This window comes from Chionomys nivalis, chromosome 10 (assembly GCF_950005125.1).
Source record: "Chionomys nivalis chromosome 10, mChiNiv1.1, whole genome shotgun sequence".
NCBI classification, from domain to species: domain Eukaryota; kingdom Metazoa; phylum Chordata; class Mammalia; order Rodentia; family Cricetidae; genus Chionomys; species Chionomys nivalis.
The window spans coordinates 40,445,298-40,471,386 of NC_080095.1; the positions used below are offsets into that span (position 1 = coordinate 40,445,298).

Genomic DNA, 26,089 nt, shown 5'->3' on the forward strand with positions numbered 1-26,089 from the left:
CACAGAGATCCACCTGCCTCTGCCTCCCAAGTGCTGGGATTAAAGGCGTGCGCCACCACCGCCCGGCAACAAGTTTTTTTTTTTTTTTTTTTTTTTTGGTTTTTCGAGACAGGGTTTCTCTGTGGTTTTGGAGCCTGTCCTGAAACTAGCTCTTGTAGACCAGGCTGGTCTCAAACTCACAGAGATCCGCCTGCCTCTGCCTCCCGAGTGCTGGGATTAAAGGCGTGCGCCACCATTGCCCGGCACAAGTTTTCTTTTTGACTTTTGAAAAGAACATATATTACCAGACAGTGATGGTGCACACCTTTATTCCCAGCACTTGAGAGACAGAGGCAGGTGGATCTCTGTGAGTTTGAGGCCACCTGGTCTACACAGTGAGTTCCAGGACAGCCTGATCTATACAGAACTCTGCCTCAAAAAGGTAAAAAAACAGTTATTTTAAAAAAAGTGAATTTTTTTTTATTGGGTTTGTGTTCATGACATAACAATGTAAGAAGTTGGTTCTCTTCTTCACCATGTGGGTTCCAGGCTCAAACTAGATTAGCAGTCTTAGACAAGTTCTTTTACCCAATATGCCATCTCCATGGCCCAGAATTTTTCTCCCTTGAAAAAAAAAAGGGGGGGAGTGCTGAGAGATCTCAGTCAGTAAACTGTTTGTTGATCAAGCATGAGGTCCTGAGTTTGATCTCCAGAACTTCCATGAAAAAAAAAAAACCATGAGTTATCACTGCTGTGGGTGAATGCTCTTGTATTCTGTAAAGATTTGTCACTTGTATTGGTTTAATAAAATGCTGACTGGTCAGTAGCCAGGCAGGAAGTATAGGCAGGGAAACCTGACTAGGAGAATTCTGGGTAAAGAAAAGGCGGAGACAGTCACCAGCCAGACGCAGAGGAAGTAAGATGAGAATGCCTTAACTGAGCAAAGGTACCAAGACACGTGGCTAGATATAAATGAGAATTATGGGTTAATTTAAGTTGTAAGAGCTAGCTAATAATAAAAGAGAGAGCTAATAGGACAGTAATATAAGTCTCTGTGTGTTTCTCTGGGATTGAACAGCTGCAGGACAAGGCGGGACAGAAACTTCTGTCTACATAACACGCTGTTTGTAATCCCAGCACTGAGGGATTCTTAGAGCTTGCTGGCTAGCCATTCTAGCCTACTACTTTTGGGCCAATAAAAGACCTTACTTTTTTTTTTTTACTTTCTTTACTTTTCACTAGTTTAGATTTGTGTGGGGTGCAGCATTATATGAATCCTGCATCCATTGGCCTTTACAGGATGGTTGCCACCATTTCTATGGGTCCAATTCATCTTTTCCCAGAGTACTCTGATTTTGCTTGGTTTGCCTCCACGAGTCCCTGTGTGAATTTTTGCTTTGTACACACAAGCACATCTCTTGCCTTACAGAACTCACTTCCACCTCAGGCAAAAACACCTTCCATTTGAAGAGTTTTGTACTCACTTTGGTTCTAGAGACCCTGCTTATCTAGCAAAAACAGCCTTGTGCCACAGTCTTCCAGACATGGTCTTTTAGAAGTCTTGTTCCCAGGAAACCTCTACAGGCACCAAAATGAAGAACCCCAAGTCTTAAACAACAAGAACAAAAATACTGTCTTCCTTCATGTTCCTTGCCCTTTGCTTTTTGTTGGTAAGTACATTTTTAACAACAATGAAAAAAAACACAGACTGGAAAATCTGTTTTGCTGTGAACATCCACCCTTTCTTAAGGTATGTGAATGAGTTCAAAACTTAAGATGCATTTTACCTAAAACATTAAAATCAAGTAAGAGGCCAGGCCGGGCGTTGGTGGCACACGCCTTTAATCCCAGCACTTGGGAGGCAGAGGCAGGCGGATCTCTGTGAGTTCGAGACCAGCCTGGTCTACAAGAGCTAGTTCCAGGACAGGCTCCAAAACCACAGAGAAACCCTGTCTCGAAAAACCAAAAAAAAAAAAAAAAGTAAGAGGCCAGGCGTAGTGGTGCAGACCTTTAATCCCAGCACACTGGAGGCACACAGGGAAGCAGGAGGATGGTGAATTTGCAGTCTGGCCTACAGAGTGAGACCCTATCTCAAAAAAGAAGAAGAAGAAAGGGGGGAAATCTGCTAACACTGTTTTTGCATATAACCTAAATACTCTTTTCAGTGCTGGAGACTGAACCTAGGGCTTAGTTCATGATAGGCAAGTCTCCACCTATACCCTCACTTTTCATTTTTTGTTTTTAGATTTATTTATGTATATTATTGTAGTCTGAATGTTATGTACACCACATGCATGCCTGATGCCCAAGGAGGTCAAACCCACTGGAACCAGCGACTGTGAGACACCGTGTGGGTGCTGGAAACTGAAGCCAGCAGCAGGAGCTCTTGATCGTGGAGCCATCTCTCCACCCTCCTGTATGCTAACTTTTAAAAATAAAACTTTCCATTTAAAGCCAGATGGTGATGCCTGCCTTTAACCCCAGCACTGAGGAGGCAGAGACAGGTGTTCTAGGCCAGCCTGGGCTACAGAATGAGTTCCAGGACAGCAAGTTACACACAGAAATCCTGTCTAGAAAAAACAAGCCGGGTGGTGGTGGCTCACACCTTTAATCCCAGCACTCAGGAGACAGACAGGCAGATCTCTGTGAGTTTGAGGCCAGCCTGATCTACAAAGGGAGTTTCAGGACAGGCTCCAAAGCTAAAGAGAAACCCTGTCTCAATAAAAATAAAAGAAAAAACAAAGAACCCCAACTTTTTGAGACATACTCTGCCCACAATTCCCTCTGTAGTCTAGGCAAGCCTGAAGCAACAATCTTCCTGCTTCGATCTCCCAAGCAGCTAGGATTAGAGGTTACACACCAAGGGCAGTTTCATTTTTTGACAAATGCTAATTTAAGGCCAAACGCTTTGCAGGCAGTATGCTAAAAGCTAGGATTAAACTATGAAATAAGACAGACTTGGAACTTATGTCTGGGTGTGGCCCGGGCAAAGTTACCAGAATAACTATGCTGACAGTGAACAGACTGAGCTACTGAAAAATGACATAAGGGCAATTCCAAATACTAAAACAGAACCGCCAGCAAAAGCATAGGGGTCTAACGAAAATACCTAAAGGCCATCTGAGGTCATTTGCATCTTAGATGACATATAAGCAGAATTGTTCCCGCCCTCAGTCTAAGGAAACAAAATATAAAGTAGAGGAGTGCGGGTTAAGAGTTGAGACGCGTTTGAACTACATTAACAAAAATAATTTCCATTTCCCATAGGGCTCAAGGCTAGGAAACCAGGTCAACAACGGTCCTAAACTGAGAAAGAGACAGCATGTTTCTCTCTGGGCTCAGTCACCAGTCACAGCGAGGGCTTCAGAAACTCGTTCTACCTCTACTGAGATGAGAACAGAACCAACACTCCAATGGGCCGGTCCGAAAAGCAAGCTCCCTTTCACCTCGGTAGCCCTTTTTGAACCCTGAGCATCACCGATGGGCCAGGGCGACCTCTGTTCTTTTTCCGGGAAAGGGTCTGGTTGGTGGCCTCCTTCACCCAACTCATACACAGCGGGGAGACCTGATACTTAGCACCTCCGGAGACGCTGTGAAAACCCTGCTAGCTGAAAACCAACATACGCCAAAGGAAAGAAGTGGGAGAGAAAGGAGAAGGGCTCAAGTAAGAAGAGTAAGCGTGAAGACAGCGGAAGTTCCCAGAGCACCAAATAAAGAGACTACAGGGCAACAATCTCCAAGCCGGCTCTTACCATCTGTGGGAGACGCCATCTTCCAGCCCATGTCACGTGACGTGGCCAACCGTCGGCGGGAAAGCGAGGCCCCGCAAGCCACGCCCCTACGGAGACACCCTATCCTCAGTTCGCGGCCCAGGCTGGTTACCCTAGCCCATAGGGTAATATTTGCCTAATCCCACCCCACACGGCAGCCCCGCCCGTGGTAGTTAAGGTGGAACGCAGACAAAATTCCCCGAGGGCCTTATTTACTTTCCATAGCAAGGGGGCGGGACCTCGGGGGGGGGCCTACCTGTAGCCAATCGGAGTTCCCGGTTAGGGGGCGTCTTCCCTCGTCCTCCGCCCGGTGCTTTATCTGCAGCACCAAGTCGGGGTGGGGGGCGTCTCCCTGCCTCCGCCAACAAAAATCGGCTGAGGTGAAAGGGGGCGAGAACGCTTCCGCTTCTGACCAATCACGTATCTCCAGGGCTGGGAGTGACGGGAGGGAGTCAAGAGTTCTGACAAGTGATTGGTTAGGAGAAGTGACCCTCTCCTCCAATGGACAGGCCCGACCTGTGGTGGGCGTTGCCTAGCGGCGTGACTTCTCGGAGGCACTGGCAGCCCCAGACTCGGAGAACTGGGCCGCAAAGCTCACCGGTGAGCCATGGCGTCGGCGGTGGCGGCAGCGGCAGCAGTGCGGACCCGGATCCTGCAGGCGAGTGAGGGTGGCGACGAGGGACCGTGATGTTAGGAATGAGTCCTTACCGCCCCGACTCTAAACCATGCTCCTGCCGGACAAACTTAGTGGCCCAGCTCCTTTGCAGACCCTCGTTCCACCAAACCCGTGGGTCCGGGTTGTCACTCTGTACCGTCTCTGGTCTTGGATCCAGCCCCGGAGCCTCACGCCTGGTGCTCCGTCCTTTTACTCCTGAGTCTTTCCTTTTCTGGCTCTGACCCACCCACCTCCCGTTAAGCTCAGTCCCTGCTGTCACTAGCTGGTCGCTTTCTCTCTCTCTGGTTCCTGCTAAGGTCTCTCTTTCACCTCTACACCAGCCACCTCTGTTCCCCAGGAACCCCTTGTTTGGGTCACCTTTCTTAGAGTACTTTTCTTTGCCAGGAGCGTCCCTTCCCCCACCCGACCTCTGTTAATAATCTGAGGTAAGGGGGCGGGGGAGCTCACTAGAGACCTGCAACGAGGGTCAGCGAAGGAACTTTGCATCGCCTAGAAATAAATGTACCCTAGGTTTTCGAATTAAAGGCAGCCATTTGCTAGCTGTTTTCACAAACTATTATGGCTCCTAGTTTTTCACAAGTTCTGGGGCAAAGTTAAACTTTCTCTGCAAAGTTAAACGGAGTTAATTTTTAGAGTTAAATAAGTTGTTAATACTGCTTCGTTCAAAAGACTAAACATTTCCCAAACAGGTGGTAGAAAATGAAAGCCTAGGAAAACACGTTCCCAAAGCCAGCTCCTCAGGTGCCAGCACACCCTCCCCTCTGCCAGACTGGGATGGGAACCCCGCAGAAGCCAGCCTAAGGGCAGCTATAGAGCTACTATGGAAGCTTCAAGCCTGTGATCCCAGGTTTATGTATAACCTCTTCTGTGTTTGCAACTTAGCAAGGACTTAGGATATGAAGCAAGATTTACTATGTTCCTGGCAAGATTCATAATATCCTGCATTAGCAACATTGTCTCCTTCTTACGCATCCAGCTAAGCTGTTGCACTTATGTCTGTTCATCAGGTTTCTATGAGTTCTACTGCAGAAATGTGTGTGTTTGTTAGATTATCGGTGGAGTCACCAGAACTTCAGTATTGAATGCGCTGTTTAATGGGACAGTGTGGAGGATGGGTTGGAGGCCATAGAGGGCTGACATGACTCCACTCCCTAGTTCTATTCTGGTATCTTTTTCTAATAAGAGAGACAGCATTTCCAGTCTACATTTACCATTACCAACCTCTTTTTTTTTTTTTTTTTTTTTTTTGGTTTTTCGAGACAGGGTTTCTCTGTGGTTTTGGAGCCTGTCCTGGAACTAGCTCCTGTAGACCAGGCTGGTCTCGAACTCACAGAGATCCACCTGCCTCTGCCTCCCAAGTGCTGGGATTAAAGGCGTGCGCCACCACCGCCCGGCGAACCTCTTAAAATCCTTTATAGAAATTGCTCCCACCCCCATTCATTGTTAGCCCATCACCAGAGGAGCAGAATCTCTCTTCCCACGCATGTTATTTTTCAAACAGATAAAGATTTTTTCTTTTTAAAAACCAATTTGAAGAAACCTCTGAACTGACTTGGGGAAAGGCCAGAAGTAGTTCTTAGACAACTAGGAGTTACTGTAACGTGACACTCTGATAGAGGCTCATCTGAATGGCCATGGTGGCTCATGTACACAGGAAAATTTCATGAGACCGCTTCAAAACCAGCCTGGGAAGGGAATCAGCCAGAGAGCAAGAGGGGAGATGAGGTCAATTGAAGGCGAAAGTGACAAACAGCATGGTCTAATGGTATACCTGAAAATGCTGTAATGAAACCTATTACTTTGTAAATGGTTACTTAAAAAAAAACAAGAAAAAGTAATTTCTAAACTAAAGTAAAACTGGAAGCTGGCGAAAGCTCGAAGGATAAGTAAGAGCACCTGCTGCTTGTCAGAGACCCTGTGTTCAGTTCCCGGCACCCATGCTGGGTAGCTCACAACTGTTTCTTAATCCTAGCTTTAGGGGGATCTGCTGCCTTCTGTACCCATCCATGTTACATACCCTCGCATATACACAAAAATTTTTAAGATACTTAACAAAAACAATAACAAAAAACACCTGGGTAACATACTAAGTCCCTAACACTAGAAAAGGGGAAAAGAAAGAAAAATAAACAGAAAAAAAAATTGTCTAAATTTGACAGCCATGACTATCAGAGCACTGTCAGAAGAAACTAGGAAGGATCAGACTCATGTTTTCAGAGGGGCTTTTAAATTTTTTTAGGCTAGCGTACAAAGTAATGAGTGAGTTTTCAGTGAATTTAAATATCCGGCCTATCTTTTCTGGTGGGGACTAGTAGAACTTAGCCTAAACGCTCTGCTTTGTGTGATATTATCTTTCCTATTCAGAGATTAAACAAAACCAGTCTTAATGAAACCCAGTGACCTGCCTTGTTGATGCCATTCCAATCTGCAAATTTAACCCTAACTCCACTACTTTCTAGAATCTGCATGAGGATTAGAATTGAAAACGCGGCCGGACGGTGGTGGTGCACGCCTTTAATCCCAGCACTCGGGAGGCAGAGGCAGGCTGATCTCTGGGAGTTCGAGGCCAGCCTGGTCTACAAGAGCTAGTTCCAGGACAGGCTCCAAAGCTACAGAGAAACCCTGTCTCGAAAAACCAAAAAAAAAAAAAAAAAAGAATTGAAAACGCGGTGAAGTGAATTGACCGACACTTCAGGTCACTGACCCACGCTCACCCGGTTAGTAACTGATGGCGCTGAGAATTTAGGACTTAGACCTCGGCAGGCCTTTCTTCCTTCACACTGCCCTAGACTTTGAACGTACTCCCAACTGTAATGCAAGGAAAGCGCTAGACAATTGGAGGTCTCCAGGGCACTGAAGGGACGTAGGGAAAAGAGCCCCAAACTCAACCGGTCTAATTCAGCACAAGCTAGGGGAGAAGACAAAGGAAACAGTGTCTAGAGCAGTGGTTCCCAGCCTGTGGGTCATGACCCCTTGGCGTTGACCGGTCCTTTCGCAGGGGTCATGCATCAGACATCCTGCCTATCAGATATTTACATTATGATTCCTAAAAGTAGCAAAATTACAGTAAGGAAGTACTAATGAAAATAATTTTGTTGTTGGAGTTCACAACATGAGGGACTGTATTAAAGGGTTGCAATGTTAGGAAGGTTGAGAACCGTTGCTCTAGAGAGTGAAAGTCAGAGGCTAGTTTCTTCAGGAATGGTGCTAATGAGTATTTCATAGGAAATGTGAAACAGATATGAGGTCTGACCCTGTAAAAACTACATGGTGATATTTCATGATAGTGGGTGCACTTTCTGCTTTATCTTTACATGAGGAAGACTGTGTAGGTTAAAACATAAAACTGGCCTAAAATGCTTAAATTAGCTGATGCGTACACTTTTTATGCTTAAGGGAGAATGCATGAAACAATATTACCAACGAATTATTGGTTGGTGAGGATTCATCCTTTGAGTCTGTGAAATAGTAACAAATCCTCAGTCTGGTAGAGGGATTAGGCTAGGGGCAGAGGACACAATGGTCTAGTGATCTAAAGAGAGAGACACTTAGTAACTAAACAAGCTGCTATCCTGTAATGTGGAATGAAAAATGGAAGAATTTGGGTGCCTTATGAACTCCACGATTAGGTGCTTACCCCATGCCTGAGGTTGAGACTTCCTAGAAGAGATGATGGTCAACTAGAAACCTGAGGGAGTAAAGAATGAGCCAGGCAAGTGGAATGAAACAGAGTCAGACAAGATGGACAAAAGCAAAGAAGACAGAACTTGTCCAGAAGGCGAAGCAGGATAATGTCCGACTCCAGAAAGGCTGGACTAGAGCGCAAGGAGGAAGTAGTGCTCGCACTATGAGACTGGGGAAGCAGAAGTACTACCTACGCAGTCTTCTGAACAGCCGGGTGCTGATCTTGATTGTAAGGACAGCAGAAAGCCACTGGAGGTTTTGTTTTGTTTTTTGTTCATTTGTTTGTTTTGCTGTTTTGTTTTGCATTGCTGAGAGAAGAACCCAGGAACTTGTACATGCTTGTTACTTTACCTCTGAGGTACACTCCCAGTGGAGTTCAGCATAAGCTGGTAGTCTAACCTAATTCCTCTTAGAAAGACCCTCTGGCCGGGCTGTGGTGGCGCACGCCTTTAATCCCAGCACTCAGAGACAGAGGCAGGCGGATCTCTTTGAGTTCGAGGCCAGCCTGGTCCATAAGAGCTAGTTCCGAGCCGGGCGGTGGTGGCGCACGCCTTTAATCCCAGCACTTGGGAGGCAGAGGCAGGCGGATCTCTGTGAGTTCGAGACCAGCCTGGTCTACAAGAGCTAGTTCCAGGACAGGCTCCAAAACCACAGAGAAACTCTGTCTCGAAAAACCAAAAAAAAAAAAAAAAAAAAAAAAAAAAAAAAAGAGCTAGTTCCAGGACAGCCTCATAAGCTACAGAGAAACCCTGTCTTGGAAAACCAAAAAGAGAGAGAGAGAGAGAGAGAGAGAGAGAGAGAGAGAGAGAGAGAGAGTCTGATTATGGAATAGAAACTATATTCAGAACTGGGAATAGTGGTGCATGCCTTTAATCACAGCACTCAGGAGGCAGAGGCAGGCAGCTGTATCTCTCTGAGTTCGAGGCCAGCCTGGTCTTCAGAATGAGTTACAGGACAGCCAGGACTACACAGAGAAATGCTGTTTCAAAAACAAAGAGGGAGGGAGGGAGGGAGGGAGGGAGGGAGGGAGGGAGGGAGGGAGGGAGGGAGGGAGGGAGGGTGGGAGGGAGGGAGGGAGGGGAAGGAACAACTGGATTCAGAACATGTAAGATTGGAAACTATGAGACTTATTGGAAAACCACTATTGAAATCTGAGAGACAGCCATGGTAATGACTTGGAAAAATGACAGGGTGAAGAGAAGAGATGGCAGTGTTCAAAGATTTCTAGGAAGATAGATTGCCAGGACGGGTTAGTTCACTGAGAAGAGAAAGGGAGGAGATGAGGTGACACGGTCAGCCAGGTAACTAAGGACCCTTTCTTTGCTCAGACAGGTGGGCTGTAGGAAGTAGAGCAGACTGGTGGGAGGGAAGGGAGGAGTTCAGCTATGAAAATAGTTTCATGGTCTTACCTGAAGGAGAAAAGTCTGGCTGGGAGCTGCAGCCATGGGGATGATCAGAGCCTAATGAGGCCGTTGGAGTCTCTCAGGGAGAGTGTGTACTGAACTAGAAGAAAGCAAGCCCAGGGCTAAGCCTTGGGCAACTGATGTACTGTCCAGGAAGATGAGAATAACCCAGTAAAAGAGACTGGGAGTGGATACAAAGGGAAAAGTGGGGGGTTGGGGTGGGGGGTGGATAAGACACCAGGGCGGCATAGAGACAAGTGAAAAAACTTCAAGAGATGAGAGTAATGAACCATGTCACTTCTGCTGTGAGGCCAAGTCTAAGGAGGACTTAGAAGGCTATAAAAAGTCACTGATGTTTAGTCATGAAGGTTGGAGCAGATTGAAGAGTTGATGAGAGTTGTGTAAAGATAATTAAGAGAAGAATATCCAAGATCTCACATGCTTTGCTCTCCCCAACTCCCTGGTCCTCGTGATCTTCATCAAAAGAATGCAAGGGAGACACACACAGTGTAGTACGGAAGTGAAGCGCTCTATTGGTGCAAGTGTGCAGTGGCCGAGGGGACCATTGTCATAAAGCACGCTGTCAAGAGGCAAGAGTGAGCAGTGGACAAAGAAACCACCATCCCAGCTTCCTATTGCTTGAATGTTTCTTAAGTCAACTTTTTTTTTTTGGATTTTCGAGACAGGGTTTCTCTGTAGCTTTTTGGTTCCTGTCTCGGAACTAGCTCTTCTAGACCAACTTTTGTACCATATGTTGAATATGTTTAGAGGGACAGTATGAGACTTAACATTATAGTTGAATCTCTCTCCTTAGTTCCCTGATTTTTTACCCTACCAAATAGCAACATATAATCCTGCCATGAGGTACCTGTACCATTTTAAAAAATAGCTTCATTAAAGTGAAGTGGAGGCCGGGCGGTGGTGGCGGCGCACGCCTTTAATCCCAGCACTTGGGAGGCAGAGGCAGGCGGATCTCTGTGAGTTCGAGACCAGCCTGGTCTACAGAGCTAGTTCCAGGACAGGCTCCAAAACCACAGAGAAACCCTGTCTCGAAAAAGAAAAAAAAAAAAAGTGAAGTGGACACAAAATAATCTGTACACGCCTTTAATCCCAGCACTTGGGAGGCAGAGGCAGGCGGATCTCTGTGAGTTCGAGACCAGCCTGGTTTACAAGAGCTAGTTCCAGGACAGGCTCCAAAACCACAGAGAAACCCTGTCTCGAAAAACCAAAAAAAAAAAAAATAATAATAATCTGTACATATTTTACATATACCATTTGGTAAGCCTTAATGCCTGTGAAAGTATCACAAAATAATAAAAATAATTATTATCCCAAAACTGTCCCTTTAGCTCTCCTGACTGCTGTTCCTCTCACCCCGGGATAACTATGGATCTGATGGTGCTAGCACCAAGTTTTTTTGTTTTGTTTGTGTTTTGTTTTGTTTTTCGAGACAGGGTTTCTCTGTAGCTTTGGAGCTTGTCCTGGAACTAGCTCTTGTAGACCAGGCTAGCCTCGAACTCACAAAGATGCGCCTGCCTTTGCCTCCCGAGTGCTGGGATTAAAGGCGTGCGCCACCACCGCCTGGTTTAGCACCAAGTTTTATATAAGTGAAATCATCTAATGTTTCATCTCATTTTTTTTCCTCATGGAACAGGGTCCAGACTGACACTGAATATATGTATGATCCTTCGGCTTCCTAAAGAACATCTCCATACTCAACAATTGCATTTTAAAATTTTACTATTAACATATATTCTATAAAAAATGGGTTCCACTACAATACTTTCATATATATGCACTTTGATCATATTATCTAATAGTGGACGTTTGAGTAATTACCAAATTTGGGGCTAATGAAAGTAAGGTGTGATGAACATTTGTTTCAAGTATGTGTGAATATATATTTACATTTTATTACTATTTAATCTGTATCCACATTGACTATAGACAATATTATTTATGGTTTATTACATTAACATTGATTTATTCTGTCTTCAACACTTACTTTAGAAATATTAAGTACTTTTGTTAGATTTGTGGTGACTGTATTTTGCAAAATATAATATAATGACTAAAAAGATTCTTTAAATCAAGAGTTCCCTGGAAATGCAGGACATTCCTTTTGTTTTTGTTTTTGTTTTTGTTTTTTTTCTTTTGGAACCTGTCCTAGAACTAACTCTTGTAGACCAGGCTGGTCTCGAACTCATAGAGATCCGCCTGCCTCTGCCTCCTGAGTGCTGAGATTAAAGATGTGTGCCACCACAACCCAGCTCCAGAACATGATCTTTATGATTTATTGTTTCCATAACTTTCTGTGTCTTCTAGTTTATTCTCAGGATTTTTATTTGGTTAATTGTTGGGGTTCTTTTTTTTTTTTGACATTTTATTTTTATCACTTTTTTTTATTTATTTATTAAAGATTTCTGCCTTCTCCCTGCCACCACCTCCCATTTCCCTCCCCCTCCCCCAACAAGTTCCCCTCCCTCATCATCCCTAAGACTAATCCGGGTTCCCTGCCCTGTGGGAAGTCAAAGGACCACCCACCTCCATCCAGGTCTAGTAAGGTGAGCATCCAAACTGCCTAGGCTCCCACAAAGCCAGTACGTGCAGTAGGATCAAAAACCCATTGCCATTGTTCTTGGGGTTCTTTTTGTTTGTTTGTTTGTTTGTTTTTGTTTTTTGAGACAGGGTTTCTCTGCGTAGCCCTGGCTGTCCTGGAACTCACACTGTAGACCAAGCCAGCAACTCACAGAGATCCTCCTACCTTTACCTCCTGAATGCTGGGATTAAAGTCATGCACCACCAAGGCCTGACATTTATCAGATTTTTGTTTTGTTGAAAATAGGGTTTTACTGTGTAGCCATGGCTGGCCTGAAATTTACTCTGTAGACCAAGATTGTCTCCAAATCACAGAGACCGCCTGTCTGCCTCCTGAGTGCTGGGATTAATGTGCCACTGCACCTGGAATTTACCAGATACTTTTTAATCCCATAGGTTTCTTCTAAAGTAAGCTCCACATGGTACCCAGCGTCCTCCTTCTCTTCGTCGTCAGTGGTGAGTGTTTTTGAGCTCTAAAATGGACTTCTGAGAAGGAATCCATGTAATTTTCAGGCATTTTCTGTCCATATGACTGTGATCAAAAAACTCTTAATTTGCCTTGAGCTTTTTTGTTGAAATTTGTATGTATGTTTTGCCTGCGTGTATGCTGTGTACCATGTGGGCCTCCTGCCTGTAGAGATAGGAGCTGGTTACAGATGGTTGTGGGTGGGTACTGGGAAGGACCTGGAACCTCTTAACTGCTGAGCCATCTTCCAGCCCCTTGTTTTGTGTTTTTAAAAACAGGTCTCTCGGCTTTAGGGAGGCAGAGGCAGGTGGATCTCTGAGCTCAAGTCTAGCCTGATCTACAGAGTGAGCTTCAGGATGGCCAGGGTTACACAGAGAAACCCTGTCTCTGAAACAAAACAAAGCAATACAAAACCAGATCTCATTATGTAGACCTAGCTTGACTGGAACTCACTAGACCAGCTGACTTTCAGCTTCTGACACCACTCCTCCAAAGTGTTGAGGTTACAGATGTGTGCCACCATGCCCAGAAAATTTTTCTGCCTTGGTTTTCTTATCTGTTACTGTATCTATTCTGTTTTAAACAGTTTCAGTGTTGTGAGATGATCTTGATCATTACAATTTTTAATGACTATATAATAGTCCATCCAGTGTATGTAACTTGATTATCTTCATATAACATTTAGTATGCTTCAGTTTTTCAATATTGTAAAATAATCATTCTTTTTTTTTTTTTTATTTTTCTTTCTTTTTTAAAATTTTTTTTTTTATTTTTTTTTACAAATTTTTGGTTTTTCGAGACAGGGTTTCTCTGTGGTTTTGGAGCCTGTCCTGGAACTAGCTCTTGTAGACCAGGATGGTCTTGAACTCACAGAGATCCGCCTGCCTCTGCCTCCCAAGTGCTGGGATTAAAGGCGTGCGCCACCACCGCCCGGCTTAAAATAATCATTCTTATATAGTTTTGAAAAATTCTTGGACTGGAGAGATGGATCAGCAATTAGGAGCACTGACTGATCTTCCAGAGGTCCTGAGTTTAATTCCCAGCAACCACATGGTGGCTCATAACCATCTACAGTGGGATCTGATACCCTTTTTAAAACTAAAGAGATACAAGCAGATAAAGCACTTGTATACATAAATAATGAAAATTTAAATTTTTTGATTATTTTACTCTTTACTCTCACAAGGTGTAAACATTTCCATTGTGACTGGAAGGTTAACGTTTTGGTGGGGAAAGGGCTAGAGAGGTGGCTCAGCAGCTAGATGCACTTATCCACCAGAATTCCTTCTTCATAGAAAAAGAAGCAAAAGAATTAATATAAAGGTTTTTTTTTTGGTGTTTTTTTTTCTCTAGCCAACTGTAAAACTCTTCATTGATGGGAAATTTGTTGAATCCAAAAGTGATAAATGGATTGACATCCACAACCCAGTAAGCAAACTTTTGGGGGCACTTAAACCTACTAGCCCAGAATTTTGGGAGCAAGGGGCGGTGGGGGGTGGCTTTGGGACTCTCCCATAAAGCACAATGTTGCCCCTGTGAGTAGATCAATGTGGGGAAGGTGAGGCACTGGCAATATGTGATGGCTTCTTTTCAGGCTACCAATGAGGTCATCGGTCGGGTCCCTCAATCCACCAGAGCGGAAATGGATGCAGCTGTTGCGGCCTGCAAACGTGCTTTCCCTGCATGGGCAGACACGTCCATTTTAAGCCGTCAGCAGGTCCTGCTCCGCTATCAACAACTTATTAAAGAAAACCTGGTAAGGACTTGAGTGGTTTTCTAGCCTGTCTCCTAGGATACATTGGTCACCTCTTCAAAGACTTGTTGAGCTGTCCTGTAACTCTGCAATACAGGAGGACATTGATCATGGCCCCTTCCCTCATGACCTCATGAGTTCTCTCTCAGTTTTGTCTGTCATTGGAGGAAAATAGGGACAGAGCTCAGTGGTAGAGTTTGTGCTTAGTGAGCATGAACAAGACCCTGGATTGAGTCTGGCAAGGTGGGTCATACCTGTAACTCTAGCACTTGGGAGGTGGAGGCATGAAAATCATGAGTTGAAGGCTAGCCTCAACTACAAAGTGAGTTTGAAGCTAGCCTGGGCTACATGAGACCTTGTCTCAAAAAAAAATCTGCATCATCAACAACAAAATCATGATGTATATTCCCACTATCAAGAAAATGAGTAAATAAAGGAACAGCCTTGGATTGGTTTTTATGTGTATGTTTTCTCTCTAGAAAGAAATTGCCAAGTTAATCACACTGGAACAAGGGAAGACTCTAGCTGATGCTGAAGGAGATGTGTTCCGAGGCCTTCGTAAGCTGGGAGCCCCTACTAGGACTCGTGGGAGAGGTCAAAAGACAGTGGGCGATTTACCCCAGAGTAGGGAGGTTGATTCTTTCTTTATGTAGATCTTGATATCCTGTGGTAACTTTTTTCCTTTGGTTTGATTTGTTTTTTTGTTTTTGTTTGTTTGCCGACTCCAAAATTATGACATGGAGAGTTATTATTAGTTATCAATGTTTAACCTTATCTTAAGCTCTTACTAGCTCTTATAACTTAATTTAAACTGTTTTTCTTCATCTACATTTTGCCTTGGGGCTTTTTACCTTTCTTTCCTTCTGTATGTCCTATTCCATGTCTGGCTGACTGGCAGCTGCCTGGCTGGCTGATCCCAGGTGTCTGTCTTTCTTTCTCCTATATTCTCTTCTCTTTCTCTCTCTCTCTCTCTCTCTCTCTCTCTCTCTCTCTCTCTCTCTCTCTCTTCCCCCACCCTAGCCTAGAGTCTTCCTCCTACTTATTCTGTCTGTCAACCCTGCCTCTCCCTCCTTTGCCTAGCTATTGGCCATTTAGCTTTTTATTAAACCAATCAGGTGCCTTAGGCAGGCAAAGTAATACATCTTTACATCATTAAATAAATGCAGCATAAAGAAATATAACACCCCTTTACATAGTTAAATATTCTGCAGCATAAACAAATGTAATACATTTTTACATAGTTTAAGTACTATTCCACAAGAGTTTTTTGTCTTTTGAGGCAGAGGCTCACTGTGTATCTCTCTGGCTGCCTTGGAACTTACTAGGTAGCCAAGGCTGGCTCTAACCCATGGTCTTCCTACCTCATCCTGCAATGTGCTATAATTATAAGGTATGTACTACCACACTAAGCAATACCTTTTAAAACATTTTTAAAGGCGATACTTGTTAGGTACCTTTGAGACTAATATACTGGGTTTCGGAGGGCTTTAATTAATTAATTTATTTTATGAATGCGAGAGTACTCTATCTGCATGTGCACATTTTTGGCAGAAGAGGGCATCAGATCCCATTAGAGATGGTAGTGAGCCACCATGTGGTTGCTAGGAATTGAACTCAGGACCTCTGGAAGAGTCAGTGCTCTTAACTACTGAGTCATCTCTCCAGCCCCTTGGGTTTTGTTTTTAAAGCTCAAATGATGTTTCATAACATATGCACTGTCTTTCTTACACATTCAGAGAATCTGTTTATCTAATCTCCCCACATGGAAGGCCAAATCACTGGTCTGACCCACCCCGTGTTCTCAGAATTGGATAGAATATAACAAAGCTAAGTAGTATTCAGTCTGTGTCTTTTCTCTTCTAGAGGTGGTCGAGCATGCCTGTAGTGTGACATCCCTCATGCTGGGAGAGACCATGCCATCTATCACCAAAGACATGGACCTTTATTCCTACCGTCTGCCTCTGGGTGTGTGTGCAGGCATTGCACCATTTAATTTTCCTGCCATGATCCCCCTTTGGATGTTTCCTATGGCTATGGTTTGTGGAAATACTTTCCTAATGAAACCATCAGAGCGAGTACCTGGAGCAACTATGCTTCTTGCTAAGTTGCTTCAGGATTCTGGTGCCCCCGATGGAGCATTGAACATCATCCACGGACAGCACGAAGGTAGCTTTTTTATGTGGCTACTTGTCTGACTCCCTAAGGAATTAAGGTGTTCAGTATTGATTGATAATTTTAATGTTTATTTATGTACATGTGGCTCTCTGTGTGTCTGTCACGTATATTGGGTACCCGAAGAGGCCAGATCAGGGCATTGGATCTCCTGAAGCTGGATTTTCAGGTGTCTGTGAGGTGCCCAGTATGTGTGCTGAAAACTGAATTCATATCCTCTGGAAGAGTGAGATGCATTCTCAACCACTGAGCCATCTCTCCAGCTCTGTGATTGGGGATTCTAGGATGAGGAAATTAGCAAGGGAGGATTTACTAATAGTAACTTCCATGTTTTAAGGTCATGTGTCTTAACCGTCTTGCCATTAGGATGGGTTAAAGTAACTAGGTAGTAGCAGTGTTCCTTACTCTATACTACATGTTAGGATGCCTGAAAAATGGACTAGGACCAGACAAAGATAAGATTAAAGAGAAAGTTCATTTTCTTGTTTACTATCTCAACAGCCCTTTAGAGGAGGTATTATTTTTAATCTTACAGATGAGAAAATGAAGGCAGAATGCAATTAAGTCATTTGCTCTAAGTAATACTACCAGAAACCAGGAAAATTAGGATATGTCTATTCAGGAAGGCTGGCTCTGGTTCTTACTTTTAAATAGTGTACCTATCAGAACCTCTTGCATGAAGGTCTAAGTATCTGAGAATCTTAGACATAACATATTCTTAAAGGATAAAATGAAAGAATTAAGTTTTGAAAGAACATTATTTTATTTGAGAAAAATAGAAGTTGTAGTCTTTATGGGCTGTCAAAATGGATCAACATGTAAAGGCACTTGGCAAATAAGCAAGATTCCTGGAAACCATGTAAAGGTGGGAGGAGAAACCAATTCCACAGAACTGTCCTCCGATGTCTACATGCACAGAGAGACATACACGTCATCATCACCATCACACACATGCACACAATCAGAGATTAGAAATGTTTCCATTTAGAAGTGTTTCTAAAATACTAATGAGAATAAATAACAAATAGAATTTGTAACTTAAAGACAGGTGTGGAGGCACATGACTGTCAACCCAGGACTTGGGAGACAGAAGCCAATGGATCTCTGCACGAAATAAGAGCACATCACAGTGGGATTTCCATGTAGATATGTTTGAATGTTAATTCACAGTCTGGGAAAGGGGTTATTTGCTGTGTTGATAAGCCTACAGGCTTCTTTATGGTAATAATTTATTTTCTTTTTAAAGCTGTAAATTTTATTTGCGACCATCCAGACATCAAAGCAATCAGCTTTGTGGGCTCCAACCAGGCAGGAGAGTACATCTTTGAAAGAGGGTCAAGAAATGGCAAGAGGGTTCAAGCCAACATGGTAATTTCTCACTCCCCTCACTCCTCAAGCTTGGCTGTGCGTATATGGAAGAGCTAGGGATTGTCCTCAGTAGTCAGGCCACTCATTCCATGTCCCGTGAAGCCAGCATTCGTCACTTCATCCTGACTGTCTTCCCCTTAGTCCCCGAACCTTGTGAAGTTTAATTCTGTTGTGGTGACCATCTTTTATCATATACAATTAATCTTGGTAACAAAGGACATATTCTTCCTCAAAAATGTTACTCAAATTCTTTAGTCTTCAGCAGTAACAGCCAAATTTTTCTTTCTAGACCTTATTTCTTGATTCTTTTAAAAGTATACCCTAACTATTATTGATATGGCTTAAAAATATGATAAAGATACAGTTATCTTTATTATTGTTGTTATTTATCATTACAACAACCAGTTTGCTAAGGGGCTGGGAAGGGACTGGGTCACATAAGGTTCGTGTCCTCATAGAATACATAGTTTACTTTTGTAGTTTACTATTGTTTGGTTTGGTTTGGTTTTGGTTTTTTGAGACAGGGTTTCTCTGTGAGTCCTGGCTGTCCTGAAACTCACTCTGTAGACCAGGATGGCCTCAAACTCAGATAATCTCCTGCCTCTGCCTCCTGAGTGCCAGGATTAAAGGTGTGCGCCACCACTGCCCAGCTTCTACTAGTCTCTTAACCTGTCAATTTGAAAGTAACATCTTCCCCATTCCCACCACCATCTTGAAAATGGCTTTGACCTAAATAAATACATACCAGTTTCTCAAGGATATTACAATAAATGGAGCCCTGTTTAATATTGCTTAGACTTCAGCAGTATGAAAAATAGTCTCTGGCCTGTGCTACAGAGTGAGCTTAATACTAGCTTTGGCAACCCAGTGAGACTCTGTCTCAAAGCAAAATGTTTTAAAAAAGAGATATACCTCAGTGGCTAACATTTCCTTGGCATGTATGAGACCTAGGTTCAATTCCCAATACTGCAAAATTTAAAAAAAAAAAAAAAAGCCATTTTAATCTTTGTTCAAAATAACAAAAGATACAGTCTTTCCTTAAATTCTCATTTTATATATCAGATTCTTTGCCTAAGTTCTGGCTTAACTTAATTAATTTAGCTAAGAAGACCTGTCCACTTTTTGCATTTCTTTAGGGTGCCAAAAACCATGGGGTAGTCATGCCAGATGCCAATAAGGAAAACACCCTCAACCAGTTGGTTGGTGCCGCATTTGGAGCTGCTGGCCAACGCTGCATGGCTCTTTCAACAGCCATCCTTGTAGGAGAAGCTAAGAAGTGGCTGCCAGAGCTGGTGGAGCGTGCCAAAAATCTGCGAGTCAATGCAGGTAACCAGTCACCTGCCAGGTAACTAGATTTTGCTTCCCTAGCACTAACTTCTTAGATCTGTCTGGCATTGGCTTTGCCCAGGGGAGCCATTCTGCACACTTCTACTGCTGCCTCTCTTGAACTCTACTTGTCATTCAGAGCTATTTCAGCAAATTTTTTGTTAATATCAACCTTGGACCCTTCTGCTTGTTCTATAGGAGACCAGCCCGGAGCTGATCTTGGCCCTCTCATCACCCCCGAGGCCAAAGAGCGAGTCTGCCGTCTGATTGACAGTGGAACAAAAGAGGGGGCTTCCATCCTTCTGGATGGGCGAAAAATTAAAGTCAAAGGCTATGAAAATGGTAACTTTGTTGGACCAACCATCATCTCCAATGTCAAGGTAAACAACTCTGGATTATTTCTCAAATGCCAAAGCTGAGGACACCGTAGAGGCTCTGGAATCTCTAATTTATAAGTGAAGGATTGCTCAGTTATTCTGTCTGAAAGCTAAATAAGTCTCCCTGACTCCCAACCAGAGCTCTTTACAATGGATGGCACATGTCCTGGTTTGCTTTCTATTGCTGTGATAAAACATGACTAAAAACCACATAGGGGAAGAAAGGGTGTATCTCTTTTTGTTCCAATCACATGCCAATCTGATGGAGGTAATTCCTCAATTAGGGTTCCCTCATCCCAGCTGACTGGAATAGTCAAGATGACACAAAACCAATCAGTATGGCAGACTCTCCCTGGAAGACGAAATATCCTCAGCCTTGCAAAAAGGAGTCTGTCACAGTTATTCTGGTGCACAGTACAAATTAACCACAAGTTTGTGGCTGTGTTCCAGTAAAATTTTATTTATGGACATACACTTGGACTTTATAATTTTATGTCATGAAATAGTCTTCTGAATTTTTTCCTAACCATTAAAGAAAAGGTAAAAACTATTCTTAGCTTGTGGGATGTATAAGAACAAGCAGCTGCCACATTTGGCCTTTGTGTTACACTTCCCTTCCCTACTTGCTCAGAGCTACTGTAGTGCCCCATTCAATATATTAACTACCCAGGATTTATAGACTATCTTTCCCATGCCCAAAAGTTAATTTCATCTTTACTAAAATGAAAAAAAAGAGATCATCAATCAATTTTATATGTCAAGGTTTGAAAGTCTCTCAGCTAACATTTATGATGAAATTGAGGCAGGCTTTTTGTTGTATATTCTCACTAATCCTGAAAGATCACAGGTTGAAGTTCCTTGCCACAGAACAGCAGAGGAAAAACTTATTGGCAACACACACAGTTGGCTAGATATAATGGTGAAGGATGTTTTGAATGTTTAACTAGAAACCCAGGATCAAAATTGGAGACTTATTTGAAAGCAAAGGAATGAGTGAGAATGGGTGTTTGGTTACAGAGCACCTCAGCAAGGAGTTTCTAGAAAAGTTCTGGTGTACTTAACATATGTTTGTTCATAAAAATGACTTTTCATGTAACTTTCATTAACAACGTATGAAAAAAGTGGTCCAAGTATTAAAAAGGAAGCTAGTAATGGGTCTTGAACTTGAAATAGGGCACTGAACAGCAAAGAATGCAAGAATTCCAAGATATTTATATGATAGGAGTGCCAAAGGTTTGCACCTTTTGAACAGAAGTAAGAGAAGATGGACGATTACTAGCACGCAATCTGCTTGTGGAGTCGGTGACAAAATGCAAAAGTACTCAATTTAAAAGGCTGACTTCTTTCTGGATCCATCTTTCCCGACAGCCAAGTATGACCTGTTACAAAGAGGAGATTTTTGGCCCAGTTCTTGTGGTTTTGGAGACCGACACATTGGATGAAGCCATCAAGATTGTAAATGACAACCCATATGGAAATGGAACTGCCATCTTCACAACCAATGGAGCCACTGCACGGAAATATTCTCACATGGTGGATGTCGGACAGGTTTGTGAATGGAATCTTTGAAGATTCTTATAACTAAGAGGACAAAACAGTACACAGTGATCAGTCAGCTGCAACTTGTTTGAAGACTGCACCTTTAATTGCCCATAATTCCCCATCCTTTCCTCGGTTATAAAAATTCTTAGGGTGAAGCACAGGGTGCAAAGATGACTACTCAAAAATTGCTACCTCTAAAAAAACCAAACCAAGCAAAATCTAAAATCCAAAGAGAAAAATAAAATTGGTCTCTGTAGTCTTGGTGCTTCTACATGGACTCTCTGTGGATTGAGCTGTGATCAGTACTTGATGTGCGTTTGTTTGTTCTCTTTAGGTGGGCGTGAATGTCCCCATTCCAGTGCCTTTGCCAATGTTTTCCTTCACCGGCTCTCGATCTTCCTTCAGGGGAGACACCAATTTCTATGGCAAACAGGTAACTTTTGAGTTCGAACTTTCTTTTCCTTTGAGAAACTTTCTTGAACATCTTCAGAGCAAGATTACATAAGGAAGGACCGGCTGGCAGCTGCTGTGGCATCATCTTTTCTGCTCTGTTTCATAGGCCCCTAAAAAAAGATTTAAAAGTTAACAAAATTTTGCCAACCCTCTTCATGAATAACTCAAGGCAGTACGTTTAGAGAAAAGTGTATAAGGAAATCCAAACCTCTGTATAGATCATCTCCTTTTTCTGTGACCCTCTGTCATCTGAATGACATCTGACCATTTAGCATGTCTTGGCTTAAAGATCCTCAAGCTTATTCTTATACAATAAATTATCCATATATTAAGTGGGGTGGGATTGAACATAGGTCTTGAATCTGTACACTATTTTAGGTTTGTCACTTTACATAATATAGTACATTATCACTGACTACTAGAAATAGAAATTGCTTAATACCAGTAACTTTGCCATGTTACTTCAGTTTCTCCTCATAACATCAATAAAAGGTGTTCATGATATAAACATTATCACAGACAGGGCTCAAGAGTTAGCCATAGTTAATCCCAGCACTCGGGAGGCAGAGACAGGCGGATCTCTGTGAGTTCGAGACCAGCCTGGTCTACAAGAGCTAGTTCCAGGACAGACTCCAAAACCACAGAGAAACCCTGTCTCAAAAAAAAACCAAAAAAAAAAAAAAAAGAGTTAGCCATAGTAAAGGGTAGAAGCAGGATTTGAGCAAAGTCTGTTGACCTTGCTTCTTAGCTTGGAAATAGAGTGGCCTGAAAAGCTAACAAGATTACATCACTCAGTTTTTCTGCTTTGATACCCTTATGCTTAAAATTCTAACTTTAGTATATTAATGATGTCTAAGGTTTGACTGTTTAGTATGTGGCAGATATTATGTCAAGTGTTTTTATTATTTAATTCTTTGTGTGAGAGATGGGAAGGGCTATCCATTCGGAGGTCAGAAGACAACCTTGGATGTCGACCCTTGCCATCTTGACTCCTTGTTGTTTGCCAGACTAGCTGGCCCTTGAGCTTGCAGAGAGCCTCCCATCTCATCACACAGAATTACTGAAGCTTGCTACTGCACCTGACATTTAAGGGTTCTGAGAATCTGAACTCAGGTCCTAATGTGGCAACTGCTTTACCCACAAAGACATCTCCCCAGATTTATTTTTTTGGAGACATGGTCTTATATATCCTAAGATGCTCTCCAACTCACTGTTGTAGTTAAGGATGACCTTGAACTTCTGATCCTCCTGCCTCTACCTCTTGGACCTTAGAATTATAGTCATGTAATACCATGCCTGGTTTATTCCATGTTGGAGATTGAATCCAGGGCTTCACGCATATTAAACAAGCATTCTACCAATTGAGCTATATCCCAGCCCCATAAATGTGGTTTTATTTTGGAGAGGGTTGTTTTAATTTTATATATATGTGTACTTTGCCCACATACATGTCTGTATACTATGTGTGTAACTGATTCTCTCAGAGGCCAGAAGAGGGTGTTGGATTCCCCTGGAACTGGAGTTACAGGTGATTGTGAGCTACCAAGTGGGTACTGGGAATGAAACCTGGGTCCTTTGCAAGAGTGGAGTTGCTATTAATAGCTGAGCCATCTCTCTACTCCCCCATAACTGTTTTAAGTAGACTATCTCATGAACATTGGATCTTGTTGCACCAATCACTCAAATAGGAAAACCTGAGTATGTTAGCATCACCTTCAAAATTAATTTGAAGTTATATACTCTTAGAAGTATACACTGACTTTTTTTGTCCATTTTAGGGCATCCAGTTTTACACTCAGCTAAAGACTATCACATCTCAGTGGAAAGAAGAGGATGCTACTCTTTCCTCACCTGCTGTAGTCATGCCTACCATGGGGCGTTAGAAGCAAGTTCTTCAAGACTCAATACAATCTGAGTCATTTCCCATCATTCTTGGCCACCTTCACTTGCCATCTTTGCTCAAATCAGATCCATGATAATGGAATATGATGGAACTAAACTCTTTCTTAGAACTGCTAGTCCCTTCAAAGTAATAGGGAGACAGCAGGGAAACCCTAGTGCTGTCTGCACTTGCTCTCTGTACTTCTGTTCTGGAGTAACTTGTAATTGTGAAATTCTTAATTGGAGTGAGAGATGAGAACTGCCTTCTAACAGTTCTTCTGATGACTTGGAAAGGAATGCCAGTGTAGGGACAGAGTTCCCAATAATTGGAAGAACTCTTGGATAGGGAAATAGGAAGTAACAGTTCACCCTCAGGTTGAGCTTCAAACACAGCCCTCCATCGATTCTCACACTTTATGTTTTCTCTCATCCCAACATTGTGTCAACTGCTGCTTCTCTGCTCAATGCCACTTTCTTCTTGTTTTGATTCATGACCACTTAATTCTATCATTGTCCATATTCTTTTTTTTTTTTTTTTTTTTTTTTTTTTTGGTTTTTCGAGACAGGGTTTCTCTGTGGCTTTGGAGCCTGTCCTGGAACTAGCTCTTGTAGACCAGGCTGGTCTCGAACTCACAGAGATTCACCTGCCTCTGCCTCCCAATCCATATTCTTTTCTTAAAATACTTCTCAAAGATACCTCAGGACGCAAACAATATGTTAGCTTTTTGTTATGTGTGCCATGTTTCATGGTTCACTTCAGCAATCATTATCAATACTCTAGCCATTAATACAGATGCAAATAAATCCTTAGAAAAATTATATCTCAAGTTATTTTTTACCCAGAAATCAAAGAATGTTCCAATCATGAAAGTGGATAAGATTCTTTGCCTTAAAAAAGCCTAACCTATTTTTTATTTGCCAAATTTTGTGTTATTCTTTCTTTTGCCAGCATTTCTCATTAATTGATACTTTTTAATGAAAGATCTTTTCATATAGAATAACTGATTGGGCCACAAGAAACAAGTTTCCATGCTTTGACAGTATTTGGCCATCACTTCTTCAACTGTCTTTCAACTTGCCTCTCTGATAATCTAAACCTTAAGTCAGAAGGCTTCTGTGCTGAGTAGAGTAGTTTCTGGCTGTCTGACCTGTCTGAAGCCCAGCTTTCTGAACTAGACGGCCGCTTGCTCTGCTAGCTTAATCCTCAGTGCTGAGTGAGCCCTGGTACCGATCATTTATTTTCCTCTATTCTGTACAGTCACATGGACAGTGCTGCTCTGGCCCATCAGGTTATTTGGTGAGTTAAAATAAAGGTGGTTAAAAACCTTGAAAATTCCTACTCTGTGGGCATAAGATTATTAGGGTATCCTCATCTGGTAGAATTCAGAGCCTTCAATCATTTTAACAAAATACAACTCTGATTTTTTTGTTTTCCATCCTAAAGTCAAGTATTAACTTGTAGTTTGTGAAAAAACATCCTGTGTTTTCTTATAAAACATAGTTCATACCTAATTCAATCCAACAACTTTGGACTGGGTTGAAAAGTGGTTATTATATAAATTCCAAACAATTTAATTACAAAAAAAATCTAATATTTTCATTAGATATAAAGGACAGTACTTTTAAAAACTGCCGACTAATCAAAATTGTGTTACTTTAATTAGAATCAACTGATTTGGGCAGCTACTTATGCTCAAAGAGTTTGTTTCTTAGATGAAATCTACAGTTCTATTCAGGTTAGTATCACTAAAACAGAGAACCAGCATTTTCCTTTTTATTCTTTTATGATCTCATTTGAGTTTTGTCAGATTATGTACTGATTATGAATAACCAAGTACAAATAAAAAGTCCTTAAGAAAAAAAAGCCCTTGGAAAAAAATGGTCTTTTTCTTCCTTTGTTCTCCAGGTTACAGTGATTTCTGTGTCTGATATATGCTCAAAGCCAAGAAGTGCAAGGATATTCTGTCTGTGCTCCTATAAAGACAGGAGGGCTGAGGGTTAGCTCCACAGGGAGGCACAAAGCTTCATTTACCAGCACTGAAAACAGTAATGCAATACACATTTTGACTAAGCCGCCTATTTCAGAAAGAAATCTATAGGTTCTTCAGGTACATATAATATGCCTTATTAGTATGGACATTGTTATAAAATTTTCTATGGTCTCTTCCTTAAGAGCTGCTTGGGTAGTAGAGAACTGTGAACTAGCCAGACATCATATAGTGAAAGGTAACAATGGTGTGTAAGATAGCAGATTCCTTACTCTGTCAAAGTCCTGTAATCCTTTAGAAATAACACCAGGTGACATCATTGTATTGGAGTCTGATACTGGAGCTTGCTGGGTGATGAAGGTTTGATCTGGAAGGTTAATTTCATCCCTATAATGGCAAAATAGTGCTGTCAGCAGTCTACATGGGATTTGGTTCAGAACAACAGACTTGCTGGTCATTCTCACTTAACTCCAGCTATAAAATACCCACAAGGGACACTGCGATCAGGCTTTTGTTCGTAACGCTGCCAGGAGAACACTTACCCAGTTTCTTTCATTTCTTCACTGTCAGGAATAATATGGTCTGGAACAGGAGGCTTAGAGCTCTGCTTGTATTTCCTGTGATGGATAAACATCAATAAACAAATAAGGCCA

General features: G+C 42.4%; 3 protein-coding genes across 8 annotated transcripts in view; 1 reads left to right on the forward strand and 2 right to left on the reverse strand.

The window, feature by feature from the left end:
* The window catches only part of Lin52 (lin-52 DREAM MuvB core complex component), a 79,651-nt gene extending 75,583 nt beyond the window's left edge, over nucleotides 1-4,068 (reverse strand). For 5 of the 6 annotated variants that reach the window (XM_057782708.1, XM_057782711.1, XM_057782706.1 and 2 more), the window contains exons 1-2: nucleotides 4,006-4,068; nucleotides 3,732-3,817 (exon numbers count right to left, since the gene is read on the reverse strand). In XM_057782708.1, the coding sequence (XP_057638691.1) occupies nucleotides 3,732-3,762 (31 nt within the window). In that variant the 5' untranslated portion in view covers nucleotides 3,763-3,817; nucleotides 4,006-4,068. Of the gene's footprint in view, nucleotides 1-3,731; nucleotides 3,846-4,005 lie in introns of those variants that run through there. The other variant, XM_057782707.1, reaches the window with a different exon arrangement.
* A 226-nt stretch (nucleotides 4,069-4,294) lies between these two features.
* On the forward strand, nucleotides 4,295-25,311 carry Aldh6a1 (aldehyde dehydrogenase 6 family member A1). The gene is made up of 12 exons (XM_057782507.1): nucleotides 4,295-4,407; nucleotides 12,507-12,566; nucleotides 13,930-14,004; nucleotides 14,171-14,332; nucleotides 14,809-14,887; nucleotides 16,193-16,495; nucleotides 17,748-17,869; nucleotides 19,006-19,195; nucleotides 19,394-19,575; nucleotides 20,941-21,120; nucleotides 21,449-21,547; nucleotides 23,346-25,311. Exons 1-12 carry the CDS (start codon nucleotides 4,357-4,359, stop codon nucleotides 23,448-23,450), a joined length of 1,608 nt encoding a protein of 535 aa, XP_057638490.1. The 5' UTR covers nucleotides 4,295-4,356; the 3' UTR covers nucleotides 23,451-25,311.
* Nucleotides 21,202-26,089, reverse strand: part of Bbof1 (basal body orientation factor 1) — a 31,359-nt gene continuing 26,471 nt past the window's right edge. Inside the window, exons 10-12 of the mRNA XM_057782506.1 lie at nucleotides 25,979-26,053; nucleotides 25,709-25,823; nucleotides 21,202-21,677 (exon numbers count right to left, since the gene is read on the reverse strand). Coding sequence (XP_057638489.1) covers nucleotides 21,612-21,677; nucleotides 25,709-25,823; nucleotides 25,979-26,053 — 256 coding nt within the window. The 3' untranslated portion in view covers nucleotides 21,202-21,611. The remainder of the gene's footprint in view (nucleotides 21,678-25,708; nucleotides 25,824-25,978; nucleotides 26,054-26,089) is intronic.

Bases quoted from the DNA above. Each gene is read 5' to 3' on its own strand.
- Aldh6a1 (XM_057782507.1), top strand. From the start codon at position 4,357: ATGGCGTCGGCGGTGGCGGCAGCGGCAGCAGTGCGGACCCGGATCCTG. The intron at 17,870-19,005 runs GTAATTTCTCAC...GCATTTCTTTAG, and splicing joins AGAGGGTTCAAGCCAACATG to GGTGCCAAAAACCATGGGGT. The intron at 21,548-23,345 runs GTAACTTTTGAG...TGTCCATTTTAG, and splicing joins CCAATTTCTATGGCAAACAG to GGCATCCAGTTTTACACTCA.